This window comes from Mollisia scopiformis, assembly GCF_001500285.1.
Source record: "Mollisia scopiformis unplaced genomic scaffold LY89scaffold_19, whole genome shotgun sequence".
In the NCBI taxonomy this organism is placed as follows: domain Eukaryota; kingdom Fungi; phylum Ascomycota; class Leotiomycetes; order Helotiales; family Mollisiaceae; genus Mollisia; species Mollisia scopiformis.
In genome coordinates this window covers 745,000-761,186 of record NW_017263599.1, presented here as the reverse complement: position 1 = coordinate 761,186, position 16,187 = coordinate 745,000, and the positions used below count along the sequence as shown (strand labels likewise).

General features: G+C 45.4%; 8 protein-coding genes across 8 annotated transcripts; 3 read left to right on the top strand and 5 right to left on the bottom strand.

Moving 5' to 3' along the window:
* Positions 1–110: 110 nt before the first annotated feature.
* LY89DRAFT_591637 (uncharacterized protein) lies at positions 111–890 on the bottom strand (the record flags this gene model as incomplete). Its single annotated transcript, XM_018209662.1, has 4 exons — positions 111–210; positions 261–342; positions 392–692; positions 744–890. The coding sequence occupies 4 exons, from the start codon at positions 888–890 to the stop codon at positions 111–113; spliced, it is 630 nt and encodes a 209-aa protein (XP_018067792.1).
* Positions 891–1,553: 663 nt separating this feature from the next.
* On the top strand, positions 1,554–2,902 carry LY89DRAFT_737415 (uncharacterized protein; the record flags this gene model as incomplete). Its single annotated transcript, XM_018220248.1, has 4 exons — positions 1,554–1,945; positions 1,993–2,103; positions 2,158–2,666; positions 2,736–2,902. The coding sequence occupies 4 exons, from the start codon at positions 1,554–1,556 to the stop codon at positions 2,900–2,902; spliced, it is 1,179 nt and encodes a 392-aa protein (XP_018067791.1).
* A 954-nt stretch (positions 2,903–3,856) lies between these two features.
* Positions 3,857–4,598, bottom strand: LY89DRAFT_672649 (uncharacterized protein; the record flags this gene model as incomplete). Its single annotated transcript, XM_018213295.1, has 3 exons — positions 3,857–4,011; positions 4,044–4,435; positions 4,558–4,598. 3 exons carry the CDS (start codon positions 4,596–4,598, stop codon positions 3,857–3,859), a joined length of 588 nt encoding a protein of 195 aa, XP_018067790.1.
* Positions 4,599–5,411: 813 nt separating this feature from the next.
* On the bottom strand, positions 5,412–7,849 carry LY89DRAFT_721443 (HET-domain-containing protein). Its single transcript, XM_018218652.1, has 2 exons — positions 7,720–7,849; positions 5,412–7,643 (listed from the first exon to the last, which is right to left on the bottom strand). The coding sequence occupies exon 2, from the start codon at positions 7,631–7,633 to the stop codon at positions 5,603–5,605; it is 2,031 nt and encodes a 676-aa protein (XP_018067789.1). The 5' UTR covers positions 7,634–7,643; positions 7,720–7,849; the 3' UTR covers positions 5,412–5,602.
* A 768-nt stretch (positions 7,850–8,617) lies between these two features.
* On the bottom strand, positions 8,618–9,823 carry LY89DRAFT_672647 (uncharacterized protein; the record flags this gene model as incomplete). The annotated part of the gene is made up of 1 exon (XM_018213294.1): positions 8,618–9,823. One exon carries the CDS (start codon positions 9,821–9,823, stop codon positions 8,618–8,620), a length of 1,206 nt encoding a protein of 401 aa, XP_018067788.1.
* Positions 9,824–11,052: 1,229 nt separating this feature from the next.
* LY89DRAFT_721442 (uncharacterized protein) lies at positions 11,053–12,252 on the bottom strand (the record flags this gene model as incomplete). The annotated part of the gene is made up of 3 exons (XM_018218651.1): positions 11,053–11,237; positions 11,288–12,007; positions 12,084–12,252. 3 exons carry the CDS (start codon positions 12,250–12,252, stop codon positions 11,071–11,073), a joined length of 1,056 nt encoding a protein of 351 aa, XP_018067787.1. The 3' UTR covers positions 11,053–11,070.
* A 708-nt stretch (positions 12,253–12,960) lies between these two features.
* On the top strand, positions 12,961–14,238 carry LY89DRAFT_672645 (uncharacterized protein; the record flags this gene model as incomplete). Its single annotated transcript, XM_018213293.1, has 2 exons — positions 12,961–13,354; positions 13,511–14,238. The coding sequence occupies 2 exons, from the start codon at positions 12,961–12,963 to the stop codon at positions 14,236–14,238; spliced, it is 1,122 nt and encodes a 373-aa protein (XP_018067786.1).
* Positions 14,239–14,811: 573 nt separating this feature from the next.
* On the top strand, positions 14,812–15,651 carry LY89DRAFT_754174 (uncharacterized protein; the record flags this gene model as incomplete). Its single annotated transcript, XM_018221310.1, has 1 exon — positions 14,812–15,651. One exon carries the CDS (start codon positions 14,812–14,814, stop codon positions 15,649–15,651), a length of 840 nt encoding a protein of 279 aa, XP_018067785.1.
* Positions 15,652–16,187: the final 536 nt, after the last annotated feature.

The window sequence follows — 16,187 nt, the reverse complement described above, 5'->3', positions numbered from 1 at the left end:
TCAATCATCAACGGTACCCTACAAATCTACCCACGACCAAACCTCCACCCAATTTGTACTACTTCTCTTATCTCACTTCAATGAACGCAGAGTCCTCTCATCAACGATCTCTACTCCAACAAAACTTCCCCACCAGCTAGAGATAGCCCTTGTAATATCTCACTTCCAAACGCCATCGACATCAACGCAGAAGCCACAAGCCAAGATCCACTACCTAAAAGTCAGCACATATTACTTTATGCCATGAATTGAGGACTTACTTTGGAATGATATAATACAAAACCAAATGACCCCACTCATTATGTCCCACATTACTCCACCCCGAAAACGCTTCATTCAATCCTGCTCACATTAGCCACCATTTAATTCACCTCAAAGGTATAATACACACCATATAATACCGTCTTGCTCAAGGTCATAAGAGCGGCAGAGAATCCAACAAGAACAGCCAACGTCCCCGCCTTCCCACCCACATATTTCCGATCCAGCACAATATACAGATACCAACAATATAACGCCGTCTCAACGATGTTCATCGTTGCCTGCGCAGCCGTAAATCCGTTGTTCTGCTCGAGTGCTTTCCAGCCGTATATGTAGTCGGTTTGTAGGTAGATCTCGTATGGGATGTAGAGGGGGTATTGGAGCGAGCCGCCGGGCATGGTTAGCGGGCGGAAGAGGACGTAGATTGTGTCCTAGAGGATGGGTTGGTTAGTGGAACTTGGTAAGGAGGAGAGTGGACTTACCCAAATTACTAGGGGAATGCTGATGAGGAGCCAGGCTATGGTGAGGTTGGAGGGTTTGTGGGACCATGCGGTCGGGGTGGTTTCAGATGATGTTTGGAGGGTTGCTGGTGTTTTTGAGAGTGAGAGGTGTTTGTTCTTCTTCGACATTCTGGTGAGTGTTGGTGTGTTCGATGGAAAGAGGTCTTCGTTCTTTGGCGTCGCTTTGGTGGAAGTTGGTGAGTTCGAAGGCAAGAGGTCTTGATTCAGAAAGAGACAGAGAAGTTGTCGTATCGACGCCATTGTGGGTAGATGGTATTTGATCTGATGCTGGACTTGGTAAAGGATTTTGTTCGCTTTACTGTTCGTCTGTCTTGTAGTTTAAGTTGTTGAATTGAAGGATTGTGTAGCGCTGCGGGAGTTGTCCATTCTTGTACTTTACAATGAGCTGTATGAAATGTATTAGTGAAACCTTGGCATGATGTCGATATCGTTTTGAAACTCTACTATGGGAGTTTCTTTACAGATGCGATGTTTACGGTTGGGGTGCTGCGCAATTGGTCCGGAATACGCTATGCGATAACCGAAATGCGAGACTTAGCAATATAGAATCCGGGGTGCGCTGGAGCGTGAACGCGAATATGGAGACCGAAAATTGGATCGCCACTCAGTTAATGACTTGTTGGCGTATTGGGCCGAGTATTGTAAAGTTGCACTTGAAATGAAAATTATTATATATAATATGTGCAAATCCTCCCTTACTAAGTAGACTTTCTTCACAATATCATACAATCAACATCTTCTCCTCCCTCCCAACCTCCTCCTGCTCTCAGAATGACATATCCGACGAAAATATCTTGGCAATTTTTGCTATTTGCCTCGATGGTATCGTCCTCTTTCTCTGCTCCACTAAATCCATCCTCCAGTACCGGCTCGTTGGTCACCACCGCAGGCGATTGCTACGACTACAATATTCCAGTGACTACCAAGATCAATGCAGTCAATTGGCTCCTTCCAGAGTTGTCCGATAACTTCGCAGTGGCCGGATTCTTTGCTGATCTAATCGCTCGTGATTCCAGCACTGCATTCCACCCCGTCTCTGCACCGCAGAATACTACCAGTTTTGCAAATTTTAGCATCAGCGCCACGTTCTGCTCGCCCAAGATCAACAGCGGCCATGATAAAACGGTTCTCCTTGCTTCGCATGGACTTGGATTTGATTCGAGGTGGGTTCTTCACTCATTGGTAATCTCAGAGGCTGACTGGAAATAAGGTACTGGACTTCCCAAGCGAATCCGTCCGCTTACAATTTCGTCGATTTCGCTCTTTCAAGGGGATACTCGACCTTCGTTTACGACAGGATAGGAACTGGAAAATCTACAAAGTCAGTATTCGCCCCGGACGGATAGGAAAGCCCCCTTGCTAATAAATATTTCAGGGTGTCCGGATATGGCGAAAGTCAATTTTCCTACCAATTAGCCGTCCTTGCATCTCTCACGAGCTCCTTGAGGCAAGGCAACTATACCGGAACTATTGGAGAACCCTCAAAGATCGTCCACGTTGGTCATTCTTATGGATCTATCCTCTCGCATGCTCTCGTCGCCGAAGACCCTACAATCTCTGACGGAGTTCTCTTGACTGGTATTGCGTATAACGCCTCCACCACCGACTTTGCGGCTTTCGTCGAAGCATCTCGACTTAACATTGCCAACACTGTAGAGCCACAAAAGTATCCAGGTCTTGACAGTGGATATCTGGAACCTGCAGATGTTCTTGGCCTTGCCGCAGCATTTTTCCACGAAGGAAACTACGACAAGGAGATCTTATGGTACGCTGACGAGATTGCTCAGCCTCTGTCAGTCATCGAGTTTGTTACTGGCTCTCCATTAATGCTAACGAAGCCAATTGCATATACTGGACCTGCAAGTCTCCCAGCAAACCTCCTGTGTGATAAAGCGTTAACATGACTTTAGGTAATGATTCTGACTGGCGAATTTGACGGGGGAAACTGTGCAGGCGATTGTAATGGAATCCTCCAGCATCCCGCTCAAGAAATCTTTGCAAATGCTAGCGCCTTTGAGGCTGCTGTGCATCCAGGGTCTGGTCATGGTATCAACTTTAACTATAACGCCACGGGTGCTTATGGTGCTATGCTGGATTTCGCGAAGAAGAATGGATTATAGGAGACGTTGAAAAGACGGCATATAAAATTGGGGTGAGTGTCACTGATCAAAAAGCTAGTGTGGTGGGAGTGAAGAAGTCACCGAAAAGGTTCTCGTTCTCGCAGTGTGCCTAATTGCATGTCAATTAAAATATAGATATATCAATAGAACTCTACAATCTCCTTCTGAAATTGTACTCCTGTCGATTAAATGGATGATGAGCTAGGCTAGTGTTTAGGAAGTAAACTTTGAGGCCAGGGTGTAAAAGCTCTGCATTTACTTAATTGTAAACATCAAAGTAATGTGATAATTATCCTCAATGATTCTATTCTAAGACAAGCTCACTCTTTACGAGGACACACCTCTAGCTTCAACTGATCCAAAGTTTTATGTTAATCTCCCTTATCCTCGGAAACTTGCTACAAAGAGCTGTTAGATGATGTAAAGCCACTCTCTCGTACAAGGTCTCGCGATCGTATCTTTTCAGCCTATAAAACTCCGAGCACGTTGAGTGCCGAGTGAAAACGGTATCTAGACATTTATTTGAATATATAAACTCTTTATTTAATATTCAAAGGCCGGTATTGAGCGATGCCCGATGCTTTTTATTGGGATCTATACTTGTATGCATGCACGTGATACTTGAATGATAGAGCGGCTCAGCGCTCTCTACGTCTCCTTAACAAGCGATTTCAATGGTTTCGGTAGCACTTAATTTGCTTCTCTCTACTTTGAATCTCGTGCTCCTCCGTACGCTACAGTACATAAAGCGGGGCTAGTGAATGATTGAATATGCAATGATTTAAGCGCGATGGCTTCTTTGAAAAAAGTAGAGGATTAGAAGGAAAATATTCAAAGTGATTCTACAGGTGCAGTAAATGAGTTCATATATTGTTTCGATTGTCAAAAATATAATACACATAAAAACAGAGATAGAAAATTTCTTAGAAGGAAATTCTGGCTTACTTATCAATTTCACCTGTTATTCTCGGTCCTTCGTCTCATCCTGAAAGTCCAATGTCTGACAGGTGGTCCCCATCCCCCGTCTTCACCACCCTCATGATCAACAACCTCCATCGTCGAGGTTAGCACACAATCGTTCAGTTGGTTCGAAGTTTGTGCCCGTGATCCTGGAAACGAGACAATACGTAGGAAGGCGTACTAATAATCGTGCTGATCGTGACGCCGCCGCTCGTGACCCCTTTTCTCTCCTTCCGAGCTGAAACACGACGAGCAATAGGTACATTTGTGATGAACCTGTCTCTTGTGTACATCACACGCTGTTCTATCTCTGAAAAGTTCTGAGCAGACAGAACATCTGACATGTGCCACTCTCTGATGACTATGAAGTGTTGTTTCAGCGCAATGCCGGGTTTCAGGCCGGCAAAGTCGGCATCGCAAAGCGGCGGACCGGTGCTCGCGATAGATTTCCTCTGTTTGGAAGCGTTTTGAGCAGCGAGCACATCTTGGATGCTTAGAGTGTCTATGCGTCTTACAATCCTTGTCTGTTTGGGAGAACTCTTCACAATAAGAGCACTCGATGTGTGTCGGGAACTGTAATATATGTTCAAGATCTATAGCTAAGGAATGAAAGGGTAAGAAAGGGAGACTGCTAGAAAGCTCAGCTTATGGCTATGGGGTCGATACACGCTAAGCTTGAGGCTGTAGCTAGATACCATTTACACGTGGGCAGTCGCGGGCACCTGAATAGTGGCATCTGGGCATCTGGACCAGTCCGTGACTTAATATGCATCTTCATTACAAGGAAAGAAGCAAAGGCTAATTTTAGATTAAGCAGGATAAGTATTTGGCTCCCTTGCTACGGGTTAAAGGATCTTTTTGAGCCCCTCGTGAAAAGCTAATGATTTCTAGGAAGCGTGTGAACATGAGCCTGGCCTGAGCCAAGCTTGAGCAACGGCGGCGCTGTCTACGTGAGATACAAGGTTGGGAAGAGCAAACATTCCGGTGGGGGAGCAGATCCACCAAGTAGGCCTCATTATCTCGCACAAACAAAGACTCCATTCTTGGGGTATTTTGTATCTTATCCAATATTCTGTGTAGCGCTTGGAGTTTGTCGGCTATGGATGGACTGAATGTGTATCTGGGTCAGAGTAAATCCTGATATTCCAATGAAGGGGATGAGGAGAACGAAGAAGAGTGAATTGTTTTCCATAGTATGTCGGTCGCAATGTGAAAGAATGCTTTGCACGTTTGGGTCAGCCGAATAAGATCTCGAGACTTGAGAGATCTGAAAGTCAAGCGTTGTATCTCTTCAAGTAGCAATGAGTGATGCATATTACTAAAGTGTGTCGGATGACCGTGTGAGAAAATTCAATGTTATACGTCGGGAATGTTTGCTTTCCCCAGCCCAATATCTCACTAGCGCAACACCCTTACTCCTAGGGCTCCTCTCGGGTCATGACCGACTCAGCCTGCTTATATTGATACATCTTATCAGAGATTTTTGAATTTCAACGAGGGGCCTGAAAAAGCCTTTCACCTAGCCACGGTTCCGGAATGTGTTTAATATGCATGTATTTGAATTAATTTGCTCCATACTTCAGGAAGTTTTAGTTATCCTCCTATCTATGCGGTTATATTGCAGCCTCATAGACTTAAGGAGGACATCTCGTAAATGCACATGACTGGACACACATGAAACTTTTAAACACACCACTGCCCAACCCGTCCAATTCAAAGATTACGAAGCGTTCATGAAGTTTACTTAATGTCAAATATTTTGACCTTTGTTCGGCCGGCGTCAAGATACGCCCTAGCCTCTCCATCCATTAAACCCAAAACGAAACATAGGCCAACAAATAGATAATTGTTGCCGTGTTTTCGTAGGAGGGCTACCATTTCGCAGCCGTTGAGTATACACACCAGATCTCCTTCTGCTGCTTTCTCTGGTGCTAGACCTAGATAGCCACTATCAGTCTCGAAAAGCCGTCGATCTGTATTCGCGCTCAGGTCTCTAGACAGCTGTGTTTTCGCATTTGATATTTCCTCCAGGAATAATTCTCTTGAATCAGGGATCCCAATCCTAGCAGATGTGGATTCAATTTCGTCTGGTCCAATATCATTGTGCCAGAAAAATGTATTCAAAATGTTAAAATGAGCATCCTGGCCCAAATGTGGAAGCCCGAACGCTACAAGTTTCCTCCAAATATCTTCCACATCGTCGTGCTCCATGAGCACATTGTTAAAGAGGCAATGTACAAATGCATAAGTATGGAGAAGGTTTGGTACGTTGAACTCGTAAGTGTTTGATGTAGTGAATACACGATAGATGGCCTGTAGTGCTGGTATCCCTGTCGCATATTTCAGATGCCTGGAAGTGAAATCTCTGATGAAAGAAAGAAGTTGTTTATCAGTCAAGCCCTCGACAGTTGGAGATACCCCTAGTCGCGATATGGTTTGCATATGGACACCCGCGACCGATAATATCCGTCCTGATATTCTTGTTACGGGCACATCTGATCCAAAAGTTCCAAAAGAGGCATTGCCAGAATACCTCCATGATGGAGTGCCTTGGGAGATTTCTGGATAGTTTGGAACCCAGGATGGTAGTTTGAGATCATTTTCAAATAGCCCAATACCAGCCTCAGATAAGAAAAAGAGACCTGATTCTCTATCTCCTTCCATGACAGCAGATACATATTCAGCATATACATCTCCCACCGATTTGTCGCTGCTATAGTCGGGTACAATATGTAGCGAACTGAGTCCAAGAGTGCCATAGACATGATCCTTCGGATTGGAAGCCCCGCGTATAGCACCAGCTCTAGCAAACATTGTGTTCATGATTCGACATCCTTCCAAAGTAGCCGTTTTTCTGGATATAAACATGGTTCTGCACATGGTGCTTAACGCAATCGGAGCATATTTACTCTGAAGGCCATTGGGTAATGAAAGGACCGACCATGTTGACCGAGAGACAAAATGTGGCCGAGACAAATGACCTTTGTTGAGCTCTTGGGTGATAAGTAACAAGACCGAACAAACAACTCCGAAAGTTTCTAGGCTGGCAGATGTGGATGGGCTAATGAAGAGAAGCCTTTTTGCGAGGACCATTTCTTGGACTATCCACACTCGTTTCCAGTAGGGCAGATGGCAAAACAAGTCCAGAGCTGACCACACCTTGTTCTCGGCCAGAGCTGACCAGATCTTGTCTTCAGTCAGGGAGTGGACTAAAGGTGGGTCATCTTCATTGAGACCGGGATATTTATTAAGCCAAGCAAAGTCACATAGCTTGTTAATGTCCCATGTAGGATCCTGGGGGTCGCCAAACTCCGGCTCAAGCATTTGCAGCGTCTCCAGAGCTAAGGGAACTTTTTCGTCTTCCGGTCCAAGCCATCCTAGGACTAATTCCGCAGAAGTATAGATCGAGCGCATAAGCAGTACTTGTTCGTTTCGCTCCTGGATGTCGAGCTGATTAATACAGAGAGCGTCAACCCAGAGCCGGAAGGAATTCGAATTGCGATCTTGGAATGTTTTTTGCCAATGCTTGCTGACGTGCTTGAGTGCCGATGAGAGGTTGACCGTTACTGGTACCGTGGCATCATTGACCACAATGTCATCCGTGACAGCTGCATCGCCCCAGACATAAGATAATGCTGTGAAATTGGGGGAGTCATCAAGAGAGACAGTGCTGAGCCTGTATGCCGCATCATTGCTGGTATTCTGTAAAATCTCGAGAAGCCGGATTTCGGATTTCATGACATTGAGATGTTGATAGAAGGAAGAAACCATTGCGTTATGGCTAAGAGGCAGCAAGTAAGCTTTTGGGCAAATGGCGGGGTCAAGTTAGGATCAGGCTGCAGTGGTGGTACGCGTACCTAGGTATCTTACAGGAAAGCAACTACCAAATTGCGTTTTCCAAGATCAAGCTAACAAATTGCACAATTGCAAACAATTTGAATCGTAGCGAGATATTGACAGGGTGGCTAGATGCTTCCACGTTTGTTGTTGCTCCAAACCTCTCGCGAAGGGTGGTGCGCTGAGAGTGCAGCGAAGCCTCAGGTACCTAGGTACCTATTAGTGCATGATTCGACTAGCACGTGATGCTCACGTGATATTGATAAATTATTCAAATAGAATCTAAATAGCCGCACGAAAATGGGAGCTAAAATGGGATCCACGTAAAGATATGACGAGGAAGGTGTAAACAGCCTTAATGAAGCCAAAAATGAGCACCCCATAAAATAGCCCCTTAATCAATGCTAGTCTCGCGTTGCGTGTGCTATCATACTCAGGAATATCGACCTTCGGCTTAAGTTTGCCCACCCATCATTCGGACAAAGGCAGCAGCTGCTCAGATTCAGAGACGGAAATGGAAATTGCCATGACGACATATCCGTATGAGATTACTTGTTATGGGAGCTGTGTACGTTCAATTCTGTTAAAGTGAGTCTATTGTCGATGTTGGATTTCCCCCACCCCTGTTGTTGACTTACCCGACTGCCGCTTTGGTGGAGGGGCCGTTCTATCCCTGTCAGGCCCAAACTGGGACCCGCTGCAGAGACAAGATGAGAGAGGCGAGGAAATTACTAACTCATGAATAGCTTGAAGAGCGAAGGAAGCTCAGTTATTCACAAAAGGGAGTAACCCTATGAATAAATGCTTCATTTGCTCGCGTACATATTGCCAATCTTTGTTGTCATGCCACAGGGGTTTAGTTGTCCCTCTACACTCTGAACCCCATTCTCATCAAGTAACTCCTATTGTCCCGTGCTTCTATACCCATCTTGACTTCCTTCTAAGAATCAGATCCAGATAAGCTCGACGGTGTGTCTGTAGGGGCTCGGAGTTCTTCAATACATCCTCTGATTCTTCTCCTTCCAGATTGAAATGGTCTGCTGTTTGTGCTAGTGCTGCGATAAGGATGGCCAACATTCGAGGACCCATGACGGCTTCAGTTGTGCCCAAATCAATCCCAGTATCGAATGGAATGAAAGCATTCTGATTTGCCCGGCCAACATGCCATCTCCTAGGATCGTAACACAGAGCATCATCACCCCATGATTTCCTGTCACGATGTATGTATTCCACATCTACCTCCACCTTCCCTCCCCATGTCTCTCGTAAAATCCTTGCTGTAGGTGGATACAAGCGGAAAGTTTCATTGATGATATCCTTCATGGAAAAGTGGTGTGCAAAGAACTCTCTCTCGAATTCCGCCTTGTCTGATCGCTGAAGAAAGCGTCGCAGTGGCGATTTTAGTGCGCCTTTTCCAGTATGACGAAAGCTCAGCTCTAAGAAACCTCGAAAGACGACTTTCTCCATAGAATCGTATGTTGCCAGGAGACAGCGCAGACGGCTAGGTTGAGTCGTAGTTTGTGTTCCTAGATCTAACCCAAAGACCGTGTGAAGTCTGCTGAGAAGCACGCTTCTCTTTCGCATAAGTTCTTTCGTTTCACTGCTTCCAGTTATGACAAGAAGATCTGTGTATGTAGGCGAAGCAGACGAGTTGGGGTACATCTTCAACACTGTCATCCGGAAAACGAAGCAGCGAACGAAGTCTCGCAAGGGCGCTGCTTCACCGTGGTCCAACGTTGAAAGCGTATCTGTGACATATCCTACTGCTGCTTCTGCTAGCACTATCCACTGCTCATCGCTCTTTTTGGCCAAATTCTCTTGTTCCCTCAGCTCCTTTGTCGGTACGGAAAAATGGGACGTTGTCAAGTCATTGTCAATACCTAGTCTTGTTACCATGAACTGACTTTTCTGAGGATCCTCCTTTGACGAAGATAGCTTGAGGACTCTCCTAGCTTCGGAAATATCCTGTATGACTCGGATCTGGGGATTCAGGTTGGCAAGCAAGAACATAAATGCATACGCTTGCATCAATAAGAATACGAACAGTCTAACAAGGATGACCAGGCAAACCAAGACAAACCAGAGGAACCAGGCTGGAGGCTCAGAGGACTTAGGTTCAGGCATTTTCGATTCTCCACGGGTCGTACCGCTCTCCAGAAATGGAGTGCAATGGCTTTTTCTGTGGGAAATTTGGAGAGGGGATCCTTGAGTGTGCACCAAAAAGTTGTTTTGATGAACCGACGCCTTTATGTGATCTCACTGTTGCTTGAAGTATTGTTCTATTAGCATTGCCGGGCGTCCCGAGAACTCATCTTGAACAGTGCCGCATGTTCGAGAGCTTGCGGTGGTTTCATTGGCAATGTTTATTATCATGTGCTCTATATGAGACATTGAAATAGAAACGATGCTTTTACGTCATGCTTATAACATGAAAGGCTTGCTAGAGCTTTTCAAAACATGCATATTGTAATGGAACGCTGTAGCTCGAATCAGGCTCGATATGTCGACATTTGAGCTCAAAGCCCATCTTACTAAAGCCGTCTATTGAAGCATCCCCAAAGGTTTTGACAATTACCGATATTGAGTCTCATTCGCTAGCGCACGAAATGATACCAAAAAAATCTCAAGAAAATATTTATTTCTAGTGCGTTCACTGCAATATCTTAAATGCGGAGGTGAAAGTGAATGCCTACGTAGGTACTTGGATTATCAAGCTAGTCCAAGAATGGCCGGTTTCGCCAGAGGTCTTTATAGATTAAATTAAGCAAAAGTTTTCCATCGCCAATTCGAGCTGACTCACGTAAGTAATTCCCAATACAATTCAAATTCATAGCTAACAACATTATAGCAGCCGCGAGAAGACATGGATGGGGGAACTGAGATAAGAGGTCTTCAAAAAGCAAAATCCTCTCCGAGGGTTCTGTTCTGGGCAAAGTGTCGCACTACCCAGTTTGTTTTTGCCTTGATATTACGAAATTTTACTTTTTTTTTTTCTATTTTTGCTTTGTGGGTTCAAAAGCTCTAAAGATATAGGTAATTCTTTTGCGCTTCGCTTACCGACTCGCCTAAGTTTGGCAAGCCCAGAGAACGCTACCTAGGTACGTGATTTGAGGCACGTCAGTGATCATAGTTGCTCTTCAAAGTATTCATAATCCAGTCTCATATTAATTAATCCAATAAAATTTTCTCGAAGCGGAGAATCCTAGAAGTGAACGAGAGCTTTCCTGAAATTTTCCCATACCAATTTCGAGACCATGCTTCTCTTGGGGACAGTGAATACCTTTTAATCTTACTCACAATATTTAACCTTTCTCTCCTCGCCCTCCGAGACATACAGTGTAGAAGTTTTAATTACAGAATGAACACGCTTTTCAACCGCTCAAGATAAATCCTAGCGTTAACTCCAACATTTTATGGACCCCGAATTGACGCCTAACCTCACTCCATCCAAAGGTGACAGCGTTGGCAAACCCAACATATGAATTGGTCGACTGTGCGATTGCTAGGGCTCGAGACGGATGTCCTGTCGCTTCCGCTACTGTGTAAAGGTTAGCATGAGTACTCATATCTCTTGAATTGTATACGTACCTCTGTTGGCGATTCCAGGTAGCCATAAGATGACGTAAAAGATAGGGTATCCACTCAATAGCTGCAGTGTTCTTCTTCTTTCGGACATCACCAATGCTTCGTCTTCATCACCAACCTCGATTTCTTCAACTTCAGTACACGTGTACTCATTCTTGTCTTTCTTGTCAGACTGCGTTGGGGATACCGCCTCCGCGTCAATTTCCACTTCACTACACGTGTATTGGGGTTTGTCCTTCTTTTCCGACTCTGCCGACAAGACCTCAGGCCTATGACCCTCCTCTGGAGAGGCTACCTTCTGCTTCAAGAGATAGATGCGTATAAACAACCCCATCGCGACCAGAGCAATCATAATAGCAAACAAGCTTCCATATTTGAATACAAACCTGAGATAAACGGGATTCGCATCAACCCAACACCAGTTTCCCGAAACTGGATGGTAGAGATTCTCTGCAAGACCAATGATTGCAGTAATGCTTGGAAAGAGCCAAGGAGTGATAATAAGTCCAAGTGTGACGGAGCGCCGAGGTTTTTTCAAATTGAAGCCGCGGTAAGTCATATAGGAGAGAACCATTAAGATTACCAGCATATTGAAGTCAATGGCTGTTGAGAACAATTGGGTTGTGAAGCCGCTGAGAACGCATCCAGGTCCGTCGTTGAGATCTCGACCTCTGCCCACAATCATGAAGCCGCTGATGCTAGTGGTAAAATGTAGGCCAAATTCTGCGGTGGATACACGTTAGGTAAGCTTGAAATGCAGGAAGTCTCGAAAGTTCAATTCCATGAAGATGGAACGTACCCGCTACAGCCAAATTTCTGATCAAGGTGTGTCTAATATGCGTTGGGTTCGGTGGAATGAAGTAGTAGGTCGCAAGAATAAATAGCGTTCCAATCGCTGATAAAATACTCCCGACAAGAGCAGGGACCGCCTCGGCTAGGTCCACATCGCCATGCGGTACCGATGACATGATTTCTACTTATACTTCGAATCGAGCACTGGGTCCGTTAACTAGCGATGTATACAAGAGATGGTCTGGCCATTTCAGAAGCGACCCGAGAAACTGGGAAGTCTAAGTGCGGGTAGGACAAAGGAGCTTTGATTTCCGATTTTCATGGCCCGCAAGCGGACCGCATGCTACCCGTGGTAAAGTCTGGATTCATTCAGGTACCCGCGAGGAAGATTAAGATGTCTTGATTTTTGGACCGGTCTAGACTATATCCATCTAGTTGTATGTATATCACGTAATCCGGATATAAGTAAAGAGACTTCTATATTTTTCGTGCAGAGATTAATTATGGAATTTTGAGCCCAGCAGATTATTAACGAATGCATTTACCTACTTTTTCTGAAGACAAGACATCGTATCAGTGGCTTGCAATGATTAATCTTTCAGTCTTTGAAATAGTTGAAGGTTTAGTGGCAACCATGCGTGGGGGCTCAAGCTTTGAAAGAAATGGAGGCTGAAAAAGTCTCGCATGCAGCATTGAATTTGAAAATTTCTACCTGCAAGCGGATTCAAAACAACATTTTGCATTTTCGAACAAAAAGCCCTTTCTTTCATTTACGTTCCTTTTAAGACACTGCATGATGGCTGTTGCCGAGCTTTTCTAATTCCCACGCAATTTCGGAGCTGCCTCCGCCTCGAAATTATTTCAATCGGTCCATTGTCATCGTGATGGGTTTCATGCGTTCTGCCTTCAAGATGGTACCAGATCCTACCTGCATCGTCTTTTTGTTAGCCAGCTTCCTACCAGAGGTGGTAGCTCAAAACCACACCAACATCACCGGCAGCGCTGCCATCAGCGACGCTGAGAGAGTTGGCTTCGAGTGGGGATCTGCGAAGCGCGATACCTCAAGCTTACATCAAACTTGTATACTCACCATGCTTTCATGTACCTACCACGTTATCCATCTGAACATATTCGGCCCCCAGGACACCATCAATACTGGCTATAAACGAAAGCTGAAGTGGATGTTGGTCACGCTGTGTGCGCCGGAAATCATCTGTTCAATTGCATTAAGACAGTGGCAAGAGAGTCGGCAGACAGTGAAAGATATGGCAGCTAGAGGTATAAACTGGTCGCTAATGCATGGATTCTACGCCTCTATGGGAGGATATGTTCTGTACACCGATGGAAGAAGACTCCCACTGGTCCCTGTCGAGATTATGGAACTGTTAGACAACTCTAGCGAGGCATAACCATTTGAGTTGCCTCTTGTCACAGACAGGCAGATTCGCGATCGAAGTAAGACAAATGCGGTAGCGAAAGTAATTGCACTTGTCCAGACCGGCTGGTTGATTTGCCAGTGTGTCATTCGCGCTGCTAACGGTCTGCCCATCTCCCAACTAGAGATTGCGACTGTAGCATTTGCAGCTTGTACATTTGTGGCGAGTGGGTTTTGGTTCCATAAACCTCTTAGCGTCGCCTCGTGGACTCCTGTTCATTACGAGGGAGCTCTCCCCTATTCATGGACTCCTCGTTCCAAAGGTTCACTTGCTCGCGAAGCTGCTCAACGAGTGAAAATGACAACTCGGATGGTCAAAAGAGGCTGTCAAAAGAGCATGTTCTTCAACCTTGTGTTCCCTTTCTTCTGCTTTAGCTCGATATTTAGCGTCATTCATCTTCTTGCTTGGAACTTTAATTTCGCAACGCCAAGGGAGCAGCTTATGTGGCGGATTTGCTGCCTGACCACCACACTTGCTCCCTTCATGATAGCAGGATCTCTGCAGCTGGCCAGCATTTGGGACCCAGCTGCTCCGGGTGCTAGTACTCAGAAAGTGGCAGCACCAGAATTTGCGGCTTTGGTCATCTTGTGCTATTTCACGTCGCTTCTGGCGTACTTCATGGCACGTTTAGATTTGATGTTTCAAATATTCTACTGCCTCCGATCCATGCCAGTGGGTATATACAGTAGTTCCATGTCGTGGATCAATTACATTCCACACGCTTGAGAAGAGAGGTTGGAGATGGAGGCAGCTGCTGCCTTTCTTTCGTCTGTTTTATAACGATAATTAAAAAGCTTTCTTGATTTGCTTTTATGATACCTAGGACAAAGAAGTTGCAAATGAAATACTGCCGAGAGAGGCACATTTCTAGAAGTGAATCTAGAAGAACGTAACAGCACTCAATTAATTAGCATAGGAGTAGTGACTGAGACAAGTACCGGTCGCCTAAAAAGGGGCAATCCCTTCTAGGAAGGTGGGGTACCCCTATATTTGCCGAGTGGACCCACATCGGTGCCTCACGGCAGATCTACTGTACCTGTTTCACTTACATTGGATGAAGGCCGGAAACAATCAGCGTATAGACTAGGATACACAGACTCAATAAGGATGATCGGATGAAAGTTCATCATATGTACCTCACTTTGGCCATAGTTTATTGTTGCGGCAGTTGATTCTCGCCCAAAAATGCATCATATACAAAAGCCTGCTGTGCGCCTCAGACGGGTGAGGAATTTCTTGCGAATTTGTATAATGGTCGTTACATAGACAAATCGGTTCTCGACCCCTTCGAAAGCAAAAATGTTATCTTCTATTCTCTTTTCTGGAGTTCTCCTCTTGGCAACTGCATTGGCTGATTGCAGCCGCGAGATGCTCAAGAATGCTACCGACGCATACATCTCAGCACAAAGCAGTGGCCATAGCACTGCAATGGCAACATCACTCTCTCCAAATATATCATACACCGAGAACGAGAAGCCCGTGGATATCAAGACCGGTGTCTTGACTCGATCCTTGAAAATCGACCTCAACCGAACCATCCACGATACCATAGCTTGCGGAACCTGGACTGAGCTAATCGTCACCGATCCCACACATCCATATGTGATACAGACTCGCATGCTCTTCAACGACAGTAAGATCACGACCATGGAGTCGATCGTTACCCAGAAAGGGGACTGGGCATTCAATGCCACGGGATATTTGTACTGGGACTCGATGGAGAAATGGGATCCTATCCCAGCCGAAAAACGAGACACCAGAGCTGTAATCCAAGCTGCAGGTGACGCGTACTTCGATCGATTCGACAACATCAATGTCACCGTCCCTTTTGGCACACCTTGTGCTCGACTCGAAGGAGGCGCATATACTGGTGCCAACAACTTGACTGCAAATACCTGTTATCTCGGTCTTCCATCAACAACTAAGGTCACGAACAGACGTTATATCGTTGATGAGACAATGGGCGTTGTTAGTATGTTCTTGGGTTTCCCAGGACTCGATCGTTCACAGGGAATGGCTCCGATGCCTGACGGACATACTTTCAGAGTTGAAGGAGGGAAGATCAAGTATATTCATACGGTGTCATCGTGTGTGCAGGCTGGTTGTGGAGTCAATGGAACTGGTCCACCATCGATGTAAGATGTAGGTGATTCATCTTAAGCTGAGACCAGATGCAATAGTCCCATTTCGTCGGATTAGTGTAGGAGAAAAAGTTTGTCATTAGAAGCTGAACCTCTTGAAAGACTGCCCTTTTCTGTCGCTGAACGTGGCACCCAAAATATGCGACATGGTCTAGCTGACATTTTTTTGGCTGTCTCAAGTGGGATCTCGCAAGTACGGCTGACCACTAAACAAGTGTGCTTCTAGCTATTGGATCCATAACTATCCAGGCGAATCTCTATTAGGTCGATTGTTCAGTGTCAACTCTTGCATGTTTTGCGCACCTTAAATTCAGTCATGGAGATCAAGCGCGTTTGTCCAGGATGTCTACCTCTGCGCCAAGACGCTACTGGAAGAGTTGCATGCAACCAAAATTAATGAGATTAATAACTTCGACCCGCACAACGCACTAGCTATACGGTCGCACAGCGTTGCAAAGCCGATGCATCAATGGAACTCAATTGATTTCATATTCCTCCAACTTATCTCGTCTTTCCAGTAGCTCTGCGCGTTGC

What these genes read in the sequence shown, in the direction of transcription:
- LY89DRAFT_721443 (XM_018218652.1), bottom strand. Translation starts at nt 7,633, where the DNA reads ATGGTTTCTTCCTTCTATCAACATCTCAATGTCATGAAATCCGAAATC.